At 36.5% G+C, this 22373-nt stretch overlaps 1 protein-coding gene across 1 annotated transcript in view; it reads right to left on the reverse strand.

Annotated features, from left to right (window-relative positions):
* LOC134531687 (alpha-tocopherol transfer protein-like) overlaps window positions 1–22373 on the reverse strand; it is a 65239-nt gene that overhangs the window by 28767 nt on the left and 14099 nt on the right. The window contains exon 3 of the mRNA XM_063367498.1: window positions 5143–5392. Coding sequence (XP_063223568.1) covers window positions 5143–5392 — 250 coding nt within the window. The remainder of the gene's footprint in view (window positions 1–5142; window positions 5393–22373) is intronic.

Consider the following 22373-nt stretch of genomic DNA (forward strand, 5'->3'; position numbering starts at 1 on the left):
AGTCATATCCTTTGCCCAAATAGTCTTTTTCTTTCCGACAGATTTTCTCGACACTATGTTTAACAGACTGACTCACATTGTTGGAATTTATTAGCGAGAGATCACTTTATTGATTATACTTATTCACTTTGTCCTCGAAGAGATATGGTTTGTCATATACACAGTTTAACCACAAGTTATATTTCAAAGTTCCGTATGTAGCTATTTTATCAGTAAGCTTATTGATAATGTTTGGCCTAATACCGTCAAGAAAAGAACAAACATCTTTCGACTTACTAAACGTATTTAGAAAATAGATTTCACCAAGTGGAATCTGTTATCATTTACCTGTAATTCACCGAGCACAGTTTTAGGCTTGGATTCATGTCCAGGCCTCGTCGTATTCTGTTACTGAGCATCTTTTTATCTGCTTGTACGCATACGAGTTTCCAATTTACAACGAGGAGTAGAAATATTTGCATGTAGTTTATCAGTAGGCACATGGACTTCACCTTTACATTTTGTGCATGACGACGCATACTTTCAATACGTGTAAACTAGACATGGTACTCATCACAGCAAAACTTCATACGAGATGAATTCTTCATGCATTTACTCCGCTCATGTCTTGGCGCACCATGAAGAAATGCAAACGAGATATCACAATAGCAGCAAGTATGCCTAGTTGACGTAGACGAACCTTTCAGACCCGAACCGAATACTGTGGTAACTGAAGTAGTACTAACTCCTTGTTTACTCTTAAGCGACTCAATCATTCGCTGTTGTAGTGAAACCTTTATTTCTGCCGCGCAGCACGACCTTTTCATGTCTTCAAGTGTCTTTTTAAATAATCTTTTCTGGAAAACTGCTTACGACATTGGTGTAACGCCCCTCGTGCCCTTGATTTTTAGTGTTATAACACCTCTTAAAAGTCCTAGGAAACAGCTGAGCAACAAGCTACAAAATTCACATAAAATTCGAACATCACCAGAGGTGGCACGAAGCGGGGAACAAAATAATTTAGAAACTCCCTACAAACCATCCATTTGGGAGTCAGTGGATCGGTAGAAATATACATATAGGTACTCAATTAAATAAAAACAACAAAATAAGTCATGTGATCTATAGGCTTGCTGGTTTATTTATATTAATATTCTTTTATGTAGTGCATAATCTTTCTTTACTTAGATTTTACCAGAAAAGATGAAGGCAGATTAACCATCAATCAACCAATAAGCATTTTAACATCTTAGCAATCATTAATTAAGAAAACATGAACACAATTTATAGTGCTAGCGAGTCCGGACCGCGAATCTAGCGAAAATTTAACAAGGTTCTAGCCATAGTGAAATGTTTACAAAAATAGTTAGAATATATTGCCTTGGTTTTGAATCTTATGCAAAAAAAATTACAATATACCCATGTCCAATAAGGATTAATTCTTCTTGAGTCATAATTACTGAAGATATAACTTTACATAGTTCACAAAAACTTCTCCCCTGTCCACTGGCACACCAAGATTGATGAAATTTTGTCGTTCAGAACTCACGACCAGGTAAAATTCGGCGGGAAGAGCAGAATAAATTTGGTTGGGGTTCACTCAATTGACTTTCAATCACGACCATTTGTGGAGGGGTGACTCTCGGATGACGGGGGTGTTTCTTCAATCGGTAGGTATCTCTTGCACCCTGCCTGCAACAAGGTCCAATATCGACAGAGATTAGACCAAGTAGCAGACAGACCATCAATCAGGCAAAAGCCCGCTAAAAGGGAGCGAATTGGGGGAAATATTGAATGCAAAAGACTCACCGAAGCAGGGTGATGACAGATGATTCCATTCATGTTGCACGATCACCAGTTAGGACGCGCATCGCGGAGATGTCGCGGAAGCACAAAGAAAAGAATTTAAAATAATTATACTAAAACGTAGCTATTCGGGTTGGCTGACTAACTAACAGAAGACAAAGAAAAGTTTTAGGGAAAAATTCCCTCGGCCAAGACGATTACATCCTATAGCGCAGAAGAAGGCAGATCTGCACGCGATTTATTATTCAAGAAGCAGATCGACAGAGACGCCGATGTAGTCAGCCCAACAGCCCGCGCATTAATCCATCATGGCGGCTAGATCGTCTAAAAAAAAAAAAAAAAGGATGCTGGGACCCGGTAGGCGGAAAAGGGGGGGGGGGGGGGGGGGGGGAGATATGGCTCAGCGCCGAAAGGAGCCGAAGACGTCCGAGGCAAGGTAAAACGAAAGTCTGTTGCTTGGTAAAAACCTCTATAGCCATCGAGCGCCGCGCGCTCTATGGAGGCGCAGTTGAACTAAGTTTAACTTCGACTCGCAAATCTCGCGCTAGGTGACTTGCAACCAGCATGGGGCTAAAGGGGTGGGGGACAAGTGTGCTCTCTGGCGGCCAAAGAAAAGAGAGAGGGAGAGACTTAAGGACACGGCCACTAGTGTGCGCCGAAAACCAGAGAAAGAGAACTAGGATAAAAAAAAAGGTTTGATATGAGTGTACAGAAGTCTGACAAAAATTAAATAAGAATAAAAATGCAAAAAATTTAAAAATGAAAATTTGAGCCTAAAAATTAAAAACTGTGCCAATCATACCAATAAACGGCACATTGGTTTCACCTTAATATTTTGCGTGAAACATTCTTAGCACATTCGATCTTCTCATGCCATCAAGGATTACTAATGTTTGAGAAAAACTTGTTACAGTACGACATCGATACTCGATAATTGTTGACGAATCTCCAGCCATTGAAGTCTCCATTGAGGGCGTAAAGTTGTTCATCGTGGTATCCTCTGCAGCCAGCACTGGAAGCGTAAAATTCTGTTATGCTGGTGGAACCACACCGGTTGAAGTCTCCTCTAGTGTTTTTGTAGACTTTTCCAACGGGATCTACGCCAACATCGTTGACGCTGATGTCAGGGTTCCCGTTGACGTTGGTACAACATCTATGAAGTTTGACGTTAAAGACGTTAAAGATGCCATCGAGTTTACAAGAACAGGTTATTACTTGACTTAGGCACCAGATGAGACAAACTAGGTGATCCTTTCACCTTCGCAACTAGTAACAAACTGAATGTCCCACTGTCTGGGGACTGACATATACACGCAAACGGTCGAATAATATGCTAGTCTAAACGAGAATTATACTATAAAACACGAGTCAATGCTTAATTTAAAAAATGACACTAAAAATGTGAGCAAATTTTGATCAACGAATTGATCAAATCAATCAGTAAATCAATTTCAGGATATAAAAAAATGAATTTGGGAGTTTTTCTCGAATTTATAGCTAAATAATTACGAATTTCCAAGATATCATTCAAGTTTAAATATGGCGGGTGCTACAATAATGATAAATGATTACTGCACTCTAGCGGGTAAAAATTAAACTAATATGGCGGCAGTGCACTCAAGTACACAAAAACCAAATGGCGGCTTCCAGCATACGAAAATATTATGGCGGACGTAATGTCATACTAGGTGGCGATATATATGCTTTGGCATTACTGGCGCGAGGTGATTCTGTCGGTGGCTTACGTGTAGGAAGGATTTGTAATTTTTTTTGCCCACACCAGGTTCAAACTAAGGACTCCATGATGTAAGTGTGTTTTTTAAATGATATATTTTTTTAAATTAGATTAATTAAAATTAAAAAATGTTAATCTTTTATTTTTAAAATCTGATAACAATTACTGTTTTTTTTATATGGCGATAGGAGAGACATTTAATCAAATATCGCCGAGTGATTTTATTTGAATTTTTAATTTTTTATAATTTATCTAATTTTTCCCGTTTTTCTAGCATAAAAACTATGGATTTTCAAGATAACGGCCGTAACAAAAATTACAAAGTTCTATAACCCAAGATCGCAGCCTTAACGAAAAGTGAAACGATGATGTCATACATATCCAAGATGGCGGGCGTAATGAAACATGGAACATTTCTAGAATCTAAGTATGTGACCGTAACGATATACGCAACGGTGTTATTATAATTTTTATTAAAAATTGTATTAATAAAACAATTTTATAAATAGAAAATTTTTCCAAATATATTTGATAAAAATTACAGATTTTCAAGATGGTGGATTTAACGAAAATTGTAACAGGGAGTGGGGCATTCGATACCTAGTTGGCTGAATGTTCTATCAAACAAAATGGCGGAATTAAAAATTGCGGGAAGTTCGAGAAAACAAAATGACTGATCCAAGATGGCGGATTCAAGTTTGCCGCCCGAGTCAAGGTGAAAGGTCTACGTCAATGTCAAAGTTCAAAGTCAGGGTAATGGTCAATGTAACCCAATATTGCCACTGTGACATCACAATCCAAAATGGCATTCGGCTCCACAGCCTGAAGCCTCGTTCCTGGCTCTACAGCCTGAAGCCTTGTGCAGTAGCCCCTTTGCTATAAAACTTACATGTGATCTTACGATGAAACAATGATTTAATTTTTGAACAAGATGTATCTGAAGCGCCACGAAAAAATCTCAAGTTTTTCTGCAATACACTCAACAACTCCCACGCAACAATCAGGGATCATTCATTATCATATTATTTCAGCACTGTTATTGAGACCAATCACAGCGAAACAACTGATAAAGGTTCGGTCTAAAAGTTATAATTGCTTTAACTGGTAACTAAAAATGTCTGAGTAGTAATAATTATAAATTGATTATACCTGATTTAATTGCGTGCAAGTTTAAAATGTGAATAATAAGGATATTAACTTGAGCTGAACTACTATGTAGAAAATTTTAATCATATCACATAAAATGATTATTTTCTGATTATATGTATCGTTTAACAGCAAACCATTTTGTGTAATGTTAAAGTTAAATTTTGGATTTTTGTTATTGTGTAAAAGATACCCCAAAAATATGCTCACGACATGGCAAAAAAATAATACACTTTTGCAGACACGCAAAGTGGAGTGGTCACAGTGATTATGTTTAATGTATTTCTGTACATAATTTTACTTGCTAAAATGCATTTCGTAGAACCAAATTACATTTAATTTGAAGATAATATTTTATTTTGACTAATGCAATTAATAGTAAAATTATTAATTTTTGGCACCGAAAATGTTAAACAAATGTTTTTGGATTGAATAAAATTACATGATAAATACACTAGGTAATACGTGGCTCCCACCTGGAGGCAGACTATGAGCTTCTTGAGGATGGTGGGTGTGTACTTCATGAGGTGGGCCCAGGTGACGCCTGTAGCGTCGTACACATGCACGTCTCCCAGAACTTTCTCAGCGCGCAGGCGCAGGTCGCAGACCATGAAGGCTCGCTTGATGGACTCTTCTACGTCGAACCTCGCCGGGTCCAGCTCTCGCAGCTTCATCAAGAACATCCTGTAGCCCTCAGGGGTCATGCTCGGTAATACCGCGATCTGGCTGCAAGCAAGCGCGTACAGTAGTTAAACACATTGCTAAAGAGCACTTAAACATCTCGTGTAGAGTCATCAGTGGAAATCTGAACTAAAGGAATTGCCATTAGTAAAGAAGAGCACTGAAGACGCTGGATAGTCGTCAGAAGCCACCTGCAGTAACGGAACAGTAAGGCAAACAACTGTTAATGCTTTATTAAACCTTTGGAATTATTTATTTTAAATATTCTTTTCTCTGTTAACATAAATGTATTTTTTATATTATAGTATATAACTTTTTGGGGGTATTTATTATTTGTATTGCTATAAAAAAATTTTAAAATCATTTTATACTAGGTATATAGTCTTTGTCTTCTTCTGTAAACATTAAAAAAAACACTAAAGAAAACTTTAAATAATAAAATTACATATTACTTTTCAAATAAAACAAGAAAAAAATAATTTCATGTGATAATTTTTCACTCTTCCAATATTAAGTATTGTGATGGTTTGTATTTGTTCACCAGATGTTTGGTGTTTATTTTCTGCAAATATAAACATTTAAGGACACGAGAGAAACACCAACCTTACCTTTTTAAATTGCTGAGCGTATTACATCATGGGAAGCCTTCTTTTCACACACGAGAGAGCCAAACGCCCGATTGTGCATCTTCGGTTTTTTTGTTCATTGTAACTCATGATAACTAATGGTCAATAAGGTTAGGTTATCTACATTATAAATACTTTAAAACATTGTGGATGGATGATTTGGTTAGGATAGCTACATTAAAGATATTGTGAAATCATGGTAAATAAGTAGTGTACGGATTATCGTCAAAACAAATTTTAAAATCTGAAATAACTTTTATTAAATGCTCTTTTACGTCCTCTTTTCAAAACAGCCTGCGGAGATAAGAAATTCCAATTGCTTTAGGAGATATAGAATTTTTTAATTTTCATATTTGGGCGATATTTGTTAAAAAAAAAAAATAATTCCGAAAATAATTTTATTCTGTGCTCTTTAACTTCTTCTTTTCATTAAACCCGGCGGAGATAATAAATTCCAAATACTTTAGGATATATCGAATTTTTTAATTTTCATCCTGTGCACTCATGCGCCATTCAAAATTGTTGTTTGTTTACGTGTAAGATTTTTTTTTTTTTTCGCGACGTAGGTGAACGACTGCATCATTTTCTATTAATGGCAAAGGAATAATTGTACCCGCCTCTAACTTAGGTGAGTTTTTAACGTTTCAAATTTTAATGTTTTATTTGTTGCGCAAGTAATAAGTAAAAAGAAAATTACGTGAGTTCCTACTGTTCATCCTTTGTCTCGGTTTGTTAGGTCAGGTCAGCTACATTATAAATACTTTAAAACTAAACAACCATTAAAATTAATTTTATTATTTTTAATGCCCGTTCAGTTTCAAAGTATTTATAATGTAGCTGACCTGACCTAATCTACCTTTGTCCCGTTTTGTTAGGTCAGGTCAGTTACATTATTAACATTTAAAACTATACAACAAATAAAATTAATTGATTTTATTTTTAATTTCTGTTTATTTTGAAGTATTTATAATGTAACTAACCTTACCTAATGGAAAATTTCTGTTATTTAGGCATTCACACACACACTGCAAAATATAAAATAGCGACGGTCGAATGATTACATAGGTCTTGTATTGCAAAATAAGAACGGCTATATCTCCAGAAGTAATTGGAATTTATTATCTCCGCAGGCTGTTTTGAAAAGAGGACGTAAAAGAGCATATAATGAAAGTTATTTTAGATTTTTAAATTTTTTTTGACGATAATCCGTACACTACATATTAACGGTTTCCTAGCCCTGGACAGCTACATATTAAAAAGTTATTTGCTAAGCAACCACGAAATAATTTTACAGTATTTTTAATGTAGCTATACTTACATAATATAACCAACCATCCACAATGTTTTAAAGTATTTATAATGTAGCTAACCTATCCTAATCGACCGCAAAATTTAATGCCACACCGGTTTATACAATCAGATAGAACGGGAAAAAAAGCGAGCATGAACTTCGGGGAACTTCTGGTGTGGCTCTCTCGTCTGTGAAATGAAGGCTTCCCATTACATCATATGACCATCAAAAGTCATAGATAAGGTACTGCTGTGTGCAAGTAAATACTGTGTACTTCTAGCAAAAACACCAGGGTTCCTTCCGAAACAGCTCAAAACTCAGGGGTACTATCCGAGTTTTAAGGAAGAAGAATAATAATTAACCAAGACTCGTCTGTGTATCGATTGTTTTGATCGTAGAGAAGATCATTCCAGAACTTTCGGTAATATTCTCTAAGACTCAATATTATCCTGGAGAATTGAGTTGCAATTGAGGGCGAGGGAGGCAAATTTTGGCTGTATATACCTACTCGTGTGTTGGGCAGTTATTTATGGAGCAGCAGGACTATCAGCCGACCATGGAGGAGTAATACATGCCGAGAGAGAGAGGGAGCGGGTCCGAATAGGTGCTTGGAGAGTTATTTGTATTGGCCAGCAGTAAAATTCTATATGTTGTTGTTGTTGTTGAACTTCATATTTAAATGCTAGTTGTAACTTTGTTTTAAGTGGCATTGTTGGCCTTAGTTTCTTTTGCTTGCGATGCTTTTCTGGTTACAATTGAAGTGTTAAAGAGTTTGTTGAATACTCTTGTGGCGGCCATGTTTCTTTCAATTATTTTTTTTTTATTAGCTCTCCAATCACCTGTGTTAAGTAAAATGACTAGTGTAGGAATTACGGTCCGGAAACAGGGTCCAGGGGGTGGAGCCGAGAGCCGAGCCACCATCTTGGATTGTTACGTCACAGCGGCCATCTTGTACGAGTGTGACCTTGAGCTTTGATCTTGACCTTAAATTTGACCCTCAAAAATCGCCAAAAGTTGTCAAAAGTAGTCAAAATTTGCCCAAAATTCCTCAAAATTCGCAAAAAATTTAATTTTTTTGGAAATAATTCCACCAAAAAATTTCAAAAATTTTGATAGATTAAAAAATTCTCATTTCGAGGGAAAAATTCCCGTTTCGAGGGAAAATTTCCCGTTATTAGTCCTTAAAAATCCCAGCGGCTAGAAATTTCCATAAATAGGTTTAAGCATCCATGTCTACAGCCTCCGATAAGCCTCTGACGTCATCATGAATAATGACGTCACAGTTGAAATTATCGTTACGGCCGCTATCTTTGACATCTTTATTTATTACCCGATTTTAATGAGAAAAAAAAATAATAATTAATGAAAAATCCAATTAAAAAAATTTGAATAAAAACTATTTTAAATATGTACTTTACGACATGGAGCTCGGAGTCCTCTGTTCGAAACCGATGAGGGCAAAAACAATGGGTACCGATCATTCCCCCCATGATGGGTGCTGGCAGACTGACCCCCACACCTTTGTTCATTGTATATATGGGCAGGTAACATGATGTCATGTCCACCATCTTGTCTTCGTTTGCTGGAAGCGATCATCATTGTATCGTCTGCTAGAGTGCGCTGACGCCATGTTAGTTTAATCCTTACCCACTAGAGTGCAGTAATAATATATTATTAGTGTGACACCCACCATCTTGTCATTTGGAGGCCATCTTGGAATTGTGTAATTATTTAGCTAGAAATTCGGGAAAAATTCCAAAATTCATTAAATCAATCAATCATTAATTTACATATTCATTTATATTCATATATTCCTGTTCTCGGTTTGATACCTGATCGAGGCAATAATGATTAATTTTATGTAAAATAATAATAATTTCAATAAACCATGTTCAAAATTCTTAAAGAGACTTTAATCTTCTACTACCATCATCCTATAAGCCATCAAGCCCTCCATATGGGAAATTCGTAATAATTAACCTAGAAATTAAAGAAAAAGTTCAAAAATTTATTAAATGAATTTGCAATCAATAAACTGATTGATTAGATCTTCTAAGGTCCTTGGTACGATCCAAGATGATGCAAAAAAATAAATAGAACATTAATTTAACATAGTAGTGACAGGTTCAGGAATAAAAACTCCACAAGTTATTTCACAAAATACTGTAAATTTTATTACTTAATTTCTATTCTACTAAAGGATCACCTGCAAAGTTTAGCAATCTTACAAAAATTTAGGTCCGCATAGGCGTGAAATGACTATTTCTTAGCTTCAATCGGTTTATACTAGACAGAGACCAGCCAGAACCTTTACTGACATAGTCCTCCTCTTCTTGACAGAGTTTCCGGACACCATGTTAAACAGTTTGCTTCACATCGTTACAACTGTAAATTACTGCAGCCGATGTCTTGAATGCACACTTCTTCACTTTGTCATCGAACGGATACAGCTTTCCATATATACACTCCAACCACAAGCTATATTTTAATGGGCCGTTTGTTGCTACGTCATCAGTAAGCTGATTGATAATGTCCTGTCTGATATCATCAAGAAAAGTACAATTGTCCTTCGACTCACCTAACGTATTTAGATACTAGTAGTCTTTAAACGTTCCACGAAATGCAGACTGCGCCAAGTAGAAGCCATTATCGTTTACTTGAATGCACCGAACACAGTCTTAGGTTTATTTTCATGTTCATATGTCATAGCAATCGGTTACTGCACATCTGTTTTTTTGCTTGTACGCTCACGAGTCACCAATCCAAAACGAGGTGTCGAACTTTCTACAGGTAGTTCAACAGTAGGCGCACGGACGTCACCTTTAGAGTTTTTCGCATGTCGACACAAATTATCAATTCGAGTTAACCATTTATGACACTCATCACAGCGTAACTTCATGCAAAAAGGATTCTTCGTACATCTACTTCTCTCATGTCTCCGTACATCATGTGCAAATGCAAAGGTCATATCACAGTAGCCACAAGGATGCCTACTTGAAGACAAACCCGAACCAGATGTCGATGTAACTGTAGGTGTACCATTTCCAGGCATACTCTTATGCACATCAATGCATCGTTGTTGTATAGAAACCTTTACTTTCTGCCGCACTGCAGGGCCTTTGCATGTCTCCAAATGATGCTTCAAATTAGCATTTCTTGTAAATTTCTTACGACACTTAATACAAACAAACATTTTACGATAAAGGTTCTTAGCACATTCTCTCTTCTCGTGTCGACGAGCATTGCTGATGTTTGAGAAAATCTTGTCACAGTAACGACATCTACGCTCGTTAGTTGTTGACGATTCGCCATTCATTGAAGTCACCATCGAGGGCGAAACACCTTCGTCGAGGTTTCCTGTACAGCCAGCACTACCGGCATTAAAGTATCTTCTGCTGGTGTTATCACGTCTGTTGAAATCTCCTCCAATGTTGACGTCGTCGTTGCCAACGGGTACTGCTCCTTCTCCATCGTAGCTGTCGTCAAGGTTCCTGTAGACGATGGTACAACGTCCATCGAGTTCAACGTTGAAGTCGGTAAAGATGCCATCAAGTTCGCAAGAACAGGTAAATACGCGACTTATGCACCAGAAGAAACAAACTAGGTGATCCGTACACCGTCGACGACAGTAACAAACTGAGCGACCCGCTGTCTAGGACTCGCTTAGATACATGGACCGGATGGAATAATACGCTAGTCAAATCAAGAACAATTTACTATAATACTAGAGTCAAAACAACATTAAAAATAAAGGCACCATCAACAAAAAGGAGGCAAATTTGGGAAGCACCACCAACAAAAAAGCACCACATTGGGAAGCACAATAAAAAAGGCAGCACATTTGGAAGCAACATCAACAAAAAGGAACCACATTTTGGAAGCACAATAAAAAAAAGGCAGCACATTTGTAAGCACCATCAACAAAAATACAGCTCATGTGGAAGCACAATCAAATAAAGGAGCACATTTGGAAGCACAATCAAAAAGGCAGCACATTTGGAAGCAGCGCCAACGAAAAGGCAGCACATTTGGAAGCACCGACAGCGAAAAGGCAGCACATTTGGAAGCACCGACAACGAAAAGGCAGCACATTTGGAAGCACCGACATCGAAAAGCAGCACCATCATCGAAAAGGCAGCACATTTGTTATTGACTCCAATATTCATTGGTTCCATCAGTCTATTGATTCCAGCAGTCTAGTGACTACATATGTCATTGGCTCCTACAGCCATTGGCTCTTACAGTCATTGGCTCCTACAGTCATTGGCTCCAACTGTCTTTTGTCTCATCAACTCCAAATATATTTGGCTAGAATTCTACGAGTCTAAGAGACTATGAGGTCACAAGGCTACGAGTCTGAAAGGACCTAGCTGGTCATGAGTTATAAATGGCTACGAGACTGCATGGCTAAAAGAGCGTGTGGCTACGAAACTACATGTCTTTGAAGCTACAAGAATAAAAGTCTACTCGGCTCCATCTACTCTAGCAGCATTATGTTATTAGAAATCATGACTACTTGTGTATGTATCTACAAGTCTACGAGGCTCCTTGGCTACAAAGCTACAATTCTACGAGGTCCTAAGACATCATGACTACGCGACTACGAGCCATGAGGTTACGAGACTATGCGACTATGAATCTTCAAGTTTACGAGACTGCAAGGCTACAGAGCTACGAAGCTTCTAGAACACTAGTTTACTTGACTGCGAGGAAACAGGACTTCAAGTCTGCATGAGTTCTTGACTACGAAGCTACTCGTCTACAAGGCTCCAATTGCCGTATCTTTCTTCGACGGAATTTCTCTTTTTGGTCCAACTGCACCATCAGCTTTATGTTATAAGATTACAAGGCTACTTGCTTATGTAGCTTCAAGTCTACGAGGCTCCAATGCATCATGACTACGAGACTACGAGCCATGAGGTTACGAGAATATGCGATTGCAAATCTTCAAGGTTACGTGATCGCGAGGCTATAGGACTATGAAGCTTACGGAACGCATGGTTACGAGACTGCTTGACTAATTGGCCGCGTGGCTACGAAACTTCATGTCTCTAACTGACTAAAATAGCACCATTCAGTGGTGAGAGTTAATTTATCTCATGCAAAGGTACTTGTTGCAAGTAGTTCCACTTTTCAACAACAGATGACTCCACGTGTTGCTCGCGGGTAAATATTATTTATTTCTTTTATGCAGGATGCGGGATGCTCACTATCGATCGCATAAGAAGGATGGCTTCGCTAGTCTCCAAGGAGAAGGAAGTTTGTCCTTCCTGTTAGTTTTTCTCAGATTTATCACAGTTCGCCATCTTGGATTGTTACATCATGGCGGCCATCTTGGATGGGTGTGACGTTGACCTTTTTACCGAAACCACAGGAACGATCGTAAGCACATGGAAAAAAACATCAAAATATTGATAAGAATAATCAGGAGCACATGGTGAAAACCACCATAATATTGACCAGGTTAATCAGAAGCTCTCGGAAAAAACCGCCACACGTTTTCTTTAATATCATAAATTAAAAAATATATGAAAAATAAAAATAAATTAATAAAAAGTTTAAAACAAAAAAATACATAAATAGATTCTGGTAGCTTGTGAACTTCTCATTGATGTTCAAAGAGAGAGTTCTAGTACAAGCGTGTGATTGTTCCTGATATTTCGGTAAAAAGGACAAGGTCACAACCATCCAAAATGGCCACCATTATGTAACAATCCAAGATGGCGGACCGTGGGAAATCTGAGAAAAACTAACAGGAAGGACAAACTTCCTTCTCCTTGGAGACTAGCGAAGCCATCCTTCTTATGCGATCGATAGTGAGCATCCCGCATCCCACAAAAAAGAAATAAATAATATTTACCCGCGACCAAAACGTTGAGTCATCTGTTGTTGAAAAGCGGAACTACTTGCAACAAGTACCTTTGCATGAGATAAATTAACTCTAACCACTGAATGGTGCTATTTTAGTCAGTTAGAGACATGAAGTTTAGTAGCCACGCGACCAATTGGTCAAGCAGTCTCGTAACCATGCGTTCCGTAAGCTTCATAGTCCTTTAGCCTCGCGATCATGTAACCTTGAAGATTTACAATCGCATAGTCTTGTAACCTCATGGCTCGTAGTCTCGTAGTCTTCATGAATTGGAGCCTCGTAGATTTATAGCTACATAAGCAAGTAGCCTTGTAATCTTATAACATAAAGCTGATGGTGCAGTTGGACCAAAAAGAGAAAATCCGTCGAAGAAAGATACGGCAATTGGAGCCTTGTAGACGAGTAGCTTCGTAGTCAAGAACTCATGCAGACTTGAAGTCCTGTTTCCTCGCAGTCAAGTAAAGTAGTGTTCTAGAAGCTTCGTAGCTCTGTAGCCTTGCAGTCTCGTAAACTTGAAGATTCATAGTCGCGTAGTCTCGTAACCTCATGGCTCGTAGTCGCGTAGTCATGATGTCTTAGGACCTCGTAGAATTGTAGCTTTGCAGCCAAGGAGCCTCGTAGACTTGAAGATACGTACACAAGTTGTCATGCAATCTAATAACATAATGCTGCTAGAGTAGAGGGAGCCGAGTAGACTTTTTTTCTTGTAGCTTCAAAGACATGTAGTTTAGTAGCCACACGGTCTTTTAGCCATGCAGTCTCGTAGCCATGTATAACTCATGACCAGCTAGATCCTTTCAGACTCGTAGCCTTGTGACCTCATTGTCTCTTAGACTCGTAGAATTCTAGCCAAATATATTTGGAGTTGATGAGACAAAAGACAGTTGGAGCCAATGACTGTAGGAGCCAATGACTCTAAGAGACAATGGCTGTAGTAGCCAATGACATATGCAGTCACTAGACTGCTGGAATCAATAGACTGATGGAACCAATGAATATTGGAGCCAATGAATATTGGAGTCAATGACAAATGTGCTGCCATTTCGATGATGGTGCTGCTTTTCGATGTCGGTGCTTCCAAATGTGCTGCCTTTTCGTTTAAGGTGCTTCCAAATGTGCTGCCTTTTCGCTGTCGGTGCTTCCAAATGTGCTGCCTTTTCGTTGGCGCTGCTTCCAAATGTGCTGCCATTTTGATTGTGTTTCCACATGTGCTGTCTTTTTGTTAATGGTGTTTACTAATGTGCTGCCTTTTTTTTATCTGCTTACAAAATGTGCTTCCATTTTGTTGATTGTGCATCCAAATGTGCTGCCTTTTTGATTGTGCTTCTCAATGTGGTGCTTTTTTGTTGGTAGTGCTTCCTAAATTTGCCTCCTTTTTTTTGATGGTGCCTTTATTGCTATGAAATCTGAACATAAAAATTAACCTAAGACTGTGTTCGGTGCATTACAAGTAAACGATAATGGCTTCTACTTGGCGCAGTCTGCATTTAGTGGAACGTTGAAATACTACTAATATCTAAATACGTTAGGTGAGTAGAAAGATATTTGTTCTTTTCTTGATGATATCAGACAGGACATTATCAATCAGCTTACTGATGACGTAGCAACAAACGGCCCATTAAAATATAATTTGTGGTTGGATTGTATATATGGAAAGCCGTATCCGTTCGTTGACAAAGTGAAGAAGTGTGCATTCAAGACATCGGCTGCAGTAATTTACAGTTGTAACGATGTGAAGCAAACTGTTTAACATTGTGTCCGGAATCTCTGTCAAGAAGAGGAGGACTATGTAAGTAAAGGTTCTGGCTGGTCTCTGTCTAGTATAAACCGATTGGAGCTAAGAAATAGTCATTTTACGCCTATGCGGACCTAAATGTTTGTAAGATTGCTAAACTTCGCAGGTGATCCTTTAGTAGAATAGAAACTAAGTAATAAAATTTACAGTATTTTGTGAAATAACTTGTGGAGATTTTATTCCTGAACCTGTCACTATTATGTTAAATTTATGTTCTATTAATTTTTTTGCATCATCTTGGATCGTACCAAGGACCATAGAAGATCTAATCAATCAGTTTATTGATTACAAATTTATTTAATGATTTTTTGAACTTTTTCCTTAATTTCTAGGTTAATTATTACGAATTTCCCATATGGAGGGCTTGATGGCTTATAGGATAATGATAGTAGAAGATTAAAGTCTCTTTAAGAATTTTGAACATGGTTTATTGAAATAATTATTATTTTACATAAAATTAATCATTATTGCCTCGATCAGGTATCAAACCGAGATCAGGAATTTTTGAATATATGAATATGTAAATTAATGATTGATTGATTTAATGAATTTTGGAATTTTTCCCGAATTTCTAGCTAAATAATTACACAATTCCAAGATGGCCTCCAAATGACAAGATGGTGGGTGTCACACTAATAATATATGATTACTGCACTCTAGCGGGTAAGGATTAAACTAACATGGCGTCAGCGCACTCTAGCAGACGATACAATGATAATCGCTTCCAGCAAACGAAGACATGATGGTGGACATGACATCATGTTACCTGCCGATATATACTATGAGCAAAGTTGTGGGCGTCAGTCTGCCAGCACCCACCATGGGGGGAATGATCGGTCACCATTTTTTTTGCCTTCATCGGGTTCGAACCGAGGACTCCGAGCTCCATGTCGTAAATGTACATATTTAAAATAGTTTTTATTCAAATTTTTTTATTTGGATTTTTTATTAATATTTTTTTTTCTAATTAAAATCGGGTACTAAATAAAGATTTCAAAGATAGCGGCCGTAACGATAATTTCAACTGTGACGTCATTATTTATGATGACGTCAGAGGTTTATCGGAGGCTGTAGACATGGATGCTTAAGCCTATTTATGGGAATTTCTAGCCGCTGGGATTTTTAAGGACTAATAACGGGAATTTTTCCCTCGAAAAGAGAATTTTTTAATGTATCAATTTTTTAAATATTTTTTGGCGGAATTTTTTTCAAAAAATGAAATATTATGTGAATTTTGAGGAATTTTGCGCAAATTTTAACCACTTTGGACAACTTTTGGCGATTTTTGAGGGTCAAATTTCAAGGTCAAGGTCAAAGGTCAAGGTTCCACTCGTCCAAGATGGCCGCCGTGACGTCACAATCCAAGATTCTGGCTCGGTTCTCGGCTCCACCTCCTGGACCCTGTTTCCGGACCATCTTTCCTACACTATTTAAATGATACTTATTAATGTATTTTGGCACGCATAATTGTGTTGATATGTACAGTCATAATTATTTTTGCCTAGTTGGCTTATAACAATTATCACTATATTTTAGATTGTGTTGTTTTCCAACAACCGATAAAGTAGAAACATGATAATTATCTATTTATTTCCATACATCTTTGATTTTTTAAGAGCACAATAAAACGAATATAGTTAACTTACTAATTTTGTTGTGGATTATTTTCTTGCCACCTAGCAATTACCTATTAGTTTATCTTTTATTTGATTTAAAATTTTAATATTCAGGTTAAGTCCCATCTGGGCACATCTTGTTTACCTTGGAATTTTGTGTGCGTAAACTTGGTAACCAGAGTTGAAGCTTGCATTGTGTGGTGTGTTTTCCCTGTGGGACCGGTCTCAATATATTCATATGTTGTAAGCTATATAACTATAATGATTTAAGTGCAATGTGTATTTTGCTCTATAACAGAATGTACAATTGTTAGTTCTTATAATTTGACAGGAAAACATGTACATTTTCGAGGAATAAAAGAAAAACATTATAGAACAAATTATGTAAAAAAAATTTGTATTTTAAACAAATAATTTTACAAGTGTTTAAGATTTTTGTTGGTCGAGATTTATTAGCTCATTAAGTGTGTGGGGACCAATGTTTGAAATACTTCTTAAGGAAATGAAACTGTAAGGTAAGTATTCGATCACCACAACCGAACGTTTCAGGAAGCTTGATAACTAACAACAAATAATATTAATTATTTTCTAGTCTACTGTAAACTGTATGCCATAAGCAAAACTTACTTTTCTATATATAAAATATGATTTTCCTTACTATACACCGGGTTCATATACAGCTGGAAAATAAATTCGATAATTTTTATTTTAATCCGAGTCGTAGTAGTGGCGTACCCACGAGGAGGGGCATGTATAAATAGCTGACTAACTTATGGAAGCACGGGTGCATCAGCTAGTATATACATAAGTGTCATTGTGGATTAAAATTACCTAATAATTATGAGTTTACACATTTTGAGGCTTATTAAAAAAATCATTTATTGTCAATGACTGGCTACGAACATAAATATAGAGCGAGTCTTTTAAATGTAAATACTGAGCATAACTTGTTACTTTTAGCATAGACGCTAATCAATGAAGCCAGTTTACTCATATATTTATTTTTCTTATCTAGTACCGAGCTCTTAAGTGAGCGAATAAGATGGGTAAATCAAATAAAATACATTTTCGCATGATGTTTTAACTTTGTGTGTTATGGAGGAGTTCATTTTAAAAAATGGCGAGGATCTTCGTACATTTTGCTCTAAAATTTGGATATGCAGTGGACATTGGTGTCAGGAAACATAGTTAATAAATTCTTTCATAAGTTAAAATATTGATTTATTCCTTTGATAAAAGTTCTGGAAGTTAAAAGCATGATAACTGATTAACATTTAAGTAATAAATATATTTATTTGTTTCTTAGAGTGGTGTGCAAGAAAAAATATTATAGAAAAATTAGTTTTAACTAAGTGTAAGAAATAATCATAAAAATTTAGTATTACTGTTAATATGTATACAAACCATATAAAGATTATTTATTTCCTAAAAAGAAAAGAAATCAATTAATTATATGGCAAATCTATAATGAATAAAAAAAAACACAACTACATATTTAATTTCCCTTGGTGTAATTATAAGTATATCATGGATATTAAAAAATTCCAATATCTAGTAGTTACTCGTTTGGAATAGCAAATTCAAATATAATGTTTATCCTTTTAAATATAATGTTTATTATTTTTAAATATTTTGCAAGTCCTTAAAATGATTTGTCAAACATTAACAAAAATATTATTTTAATGGAGTGTCCATTTAAGTGCCATAAACGCTATTTTAAGTATTACTTTTATTGTATATTTTATCTCCATTTCAAAGGAAATAATCAATATGTCATTATGGTTTTCGATCATAGGTTCCTCATAATTAAGTTAGAATAAAGTGCATTTTTTCTATTATATTGTCACGATCCACCTTCAGAGGGGGGGGGGGGGGGCGAGAATCGTAGCTCTTTACATAGAAACAACTCGCTTGGCATCAACTAGTCTTAACTTCATAAAATACTTTACTGTACCTAGGATCATAGGTTCGTCATCCCGTACAGGATGTCTGGTGAGAGCTGAACTAAGGAGATTTTGCAAAATAACATAATACTTAATTAAAATTATTTTATTCTTAAAGTCAAATACTCAACATCATTTTAAAGAACATTTAAATAGCGGGATTACAATTTAAAACAATAATCTCTTTACTTCCTTAACGATTGAACGACCTTACAAGAGAGAGAATGAGAGAACTTCACTAAACACTTCCCTAGTCCTTCCGAATACCTCAAATCATAATTAATACTTAAAATTAAAACAAAGATAAGTCCATACTCACATTTTCCGAAAAGCCTTTCTTGATCGATTACTTTAAAAAAATAACGTAGGGGCCTCTCCTGCCCTTGAAATCCCGAACGAACATTACATTTTAAAAACTATGACGCGTGACCCCTGACGAGGGCCATAGCCTCCGCCCGAAAGCTTGAAGATGACTACATTATGACCTAACTTAAATTAAACGACTCGTGGCCTCTGGCGTCGGCCATAGCTTCCGCCCGAAAGCTTGAATTCCTACATCACGAACGAACTAACAACTCGTGACCACAGGTGAGACGCATAGCCTCCGCCTGAGTGAGCCTCCGCCTGAGTGAGCCCCGAGTCACCACTCACTTGCGCTTAAATTCGCGCGCCCTGCCGCGCCTACCATAACAAAAGCTCGTTATTGAAGTCAAATTTACTAAACAACTAACTAGAACACCTGGGAAGACTACCCCCCCTCTACCCCAATGTGCAGGCCACACCGCGCGGCTTGTTACGACAGCGCGCCCCAGTAACTGCGGCCCGTGGCTGCGCCAGCGCGCGGCCAAACAAACAAACAAAATTCTGCAAGCCCGCAGCGCGCCGCGCCGGCCCCGTGCCCCAATTACATGGTCACGCCACTTGCGCTGACGAGTGAACAGAGCAGCCAGCCCAGAGTCCCGTCAGTAAAGTCCCTAAATTTGATTTCAACAACCCTGCAAAATTTCAACCCGCGACATAACCCTCCCCTCACAGAGCTCGAGCCCCATCGAGCTACCTCAAAATTACAAATTGTCTTTTTCCATTAAACCATAACTATAAATTCCTCATTTCACAAAAATAATAATTTTCTTAGTTCCTTGCTGTCTGAACATACATCTAGATTCTGCATAAGATTTATTTTAAAACAACAAGTATTCATAAAATTAAATGTAAAACTTTTATCTGGTTTGTTCTCACAGGAACCTTCAGAGGCTCGAGTTCTCAATTCTAAAAAAATTGTTCTGTTAGTGAAGCTCTCTTTACAAATTAAATTACTGTTCTTAGTTTCTCAGTATTCGTTAAACAATGTGCAAATTCTTGATAATTATTATTATTTTTTTTTTTCGGTTTCTGTTTATTACCATACTTCTTTCGTTCTTCAAAAAAAATTAAGTGTCCTTACAGTGTTTCAATTAATTAAACTCTTATCTCGTGAAGGTTGGTGCAACTCCTCGAAGTCAGTGTTGTCGAGAAGAGTAGCTCCCTGGGCTGGCCATCAGCAAACACCACTCAACTCCAACAGCTACTGGACTGGCTTCCAGGGCAGCTCACAACTTCTCCCCACATCTGCTTCGGAGTTGTGCCATCCTCATCACGAACAGATTACAATTCTGAAACATCATCAACAGGCATTACCATCACGCCTGACAAATACAAAACTAACTACTAAACTGCAATCGATGGGCAAGGATGCAAACACACAAAAAAATAAAATTAATTAATTCAACTGCTAACATAAAGTATCCCACCCTTAGCATAATCTAATCAGGCAAATAATTTGATAGGAAAAACTTAAGGAAGGGAAACATGACCTCCAATGATTTTCCCTAACTCTTGAGTCTTGATCTTCTCTATACAGCAAATAGTCCCCACGAAGTAACTGGGTTGAAGGTCAGTTCACATGACCCACCCATAACCTCTTCTACTCTTCTTTTCTTCTGGGGGCAACCACAATGCCCACCAATCTCTCTCCATGGTGCCGAACCAGCTATCCCATGAGAGTAAACAACGTAGTCAATAGAAGCGCAGAGGGGAAACACCAATCTCTGGCTTGTCGAGTCATAAAACTGCTTTATCTTCTTCTTCTTCTGAGTAAAAATATCTGACTAACCTTGCTTCTATTCTTCCAAACAGTAAAAGTTCATCAGGTATCTTCATGAAAGAAACATTCTAACTAATAATTCTTCATTTTTCTTCTTCTTTATTTCTGTTAGTTGTAATAGAAGGCCATGTTAGGGAGGTTATAGGGAAAAAGAGTGGCCAATTCCCACCCCATCACCCACCTAGATCATGACTAATTAACTTTTAAACTTTCTATTTCAAACAAATAAAAAAAACATTTTTTTTTATTCAAACTTTTAAACTATAATTACTTTTACTTCATAACCTCAAAAGCTAATCAATAATTCTAAATGAAATTGTGATTTACTGCATTCTTGTTCCATCCGATCTGTTTGTTTATAACCTTTCTTGTAAAGTATAAAATTTTCAAACATTACTAATTCAAAAAAAAATTAAATTCTGGTGTCCTTTGAGTTACAATTAACTTTACTATTTCTTAGCTTGAAATAATTTAAGTTTTCAGAACTATTTCATTGTCTAATTCACAACACTTAAAAATCAACTCAAAACAACAAATCATCAAAATCAATAAGATCATCTGACCTACCTATCAGTACTGTGAACTTGAACTGTTCGTACACATTTATAATAAGCTATTGTATTTAAATTCCAACCTAAATAAGGTTTAAAAAAAACTACTAATCCCTCTGTAAATTAAGAAAATTAACTTTAAAAATTAAACTTAAGGTATTAGTTCTTTTTGACAGCTACCACAACTCACTAGTTCCATTACATTACTATAACCTAAAAAGTTCTGTAAATAATGTTTATAACAAAAAAAAACTCCAGTTACTGTCTTCCATAAAAAAAAATAAAACTTTACATGACCTTATTAATCTCCACTTGTAAGTCCATGGCTGCCAGCTTTCTCTTCTCTTGAATCTTCAGTCTTGGCTCTTGTTTCAGTGATCTTGTATCTTGTCTCTCGAACTCTTGTCATCTTGTAAACTGGACTGCTGCTCAGCTCATCTTAAGGAATCTGTAACAGTTTCAAAAATACATGTTAATTTAAATTACATAATTCCTGTTCTTTGGTCCTAAAAAAAAATTGTATTATTAGTACACATTACCCTGAAACAACATTATTATTCATTGTTTATTACTTAAAAAAAATGCTTTACCATAAAATCCTTTTTTGTTCTTTTCATTAGGCCTATTTATTTTCCTTCTTCTTAATTAAATTCTGCTTCAAATGTTAATCCTAACTTAAGACCTACCATCTATTTATTATTCATTACCTACATTATTTATGTTACCCTAAAATTCCCATAAGTTTCTAATACTTCCTATCAAAGACATTCTCTCTAAAAAAAAATTTACTTGTGACTCTTAACTTAACAAACTTAAAAAAAACTTTTACACTAGACTTAACTTATTATTCATTCTTAGTTACTAAATTTCTATATGTAAACTTTAGTACTTACAAACAAAAACTGCCTATTTCTCTCTACCTCTTAATCTCTTTCAATTATTACAATAATAATGTTACCTTGCATCTTTAAACTTTCTTCTTTTCAATTAAATTAGACATCTCATAACAATAAAAATTCTGCCTATACTCTTCTTATGGGTGTACAAACCAACAACAAAATTTCAAATTCTCAAGTTTCCTTATATTTAAATTATGCAATGCACATAACCTCTGTGGTGCCTGTACCCTTTTAGGCCTACCACCTTCTCCTCTCACAGCATAACTCTTATTCCTCGGGGTCTGTATTCACTG

This window comes from Bacillus rossius, chromosome 5, assembly GCF_032445375.1.
Source record: "Bacillus rossius redtenbacheri isolate Brsri chromosome 5, Brsri_v3, whole genome shotgun sequence".
In the NCBI taxonomy this organism is placed as follows: Eukaryota; Metazoa; Arthropoda; class Insecta; order Phasmatodea; family Bacillidae; genus Bacillus; species Bacillus rossius.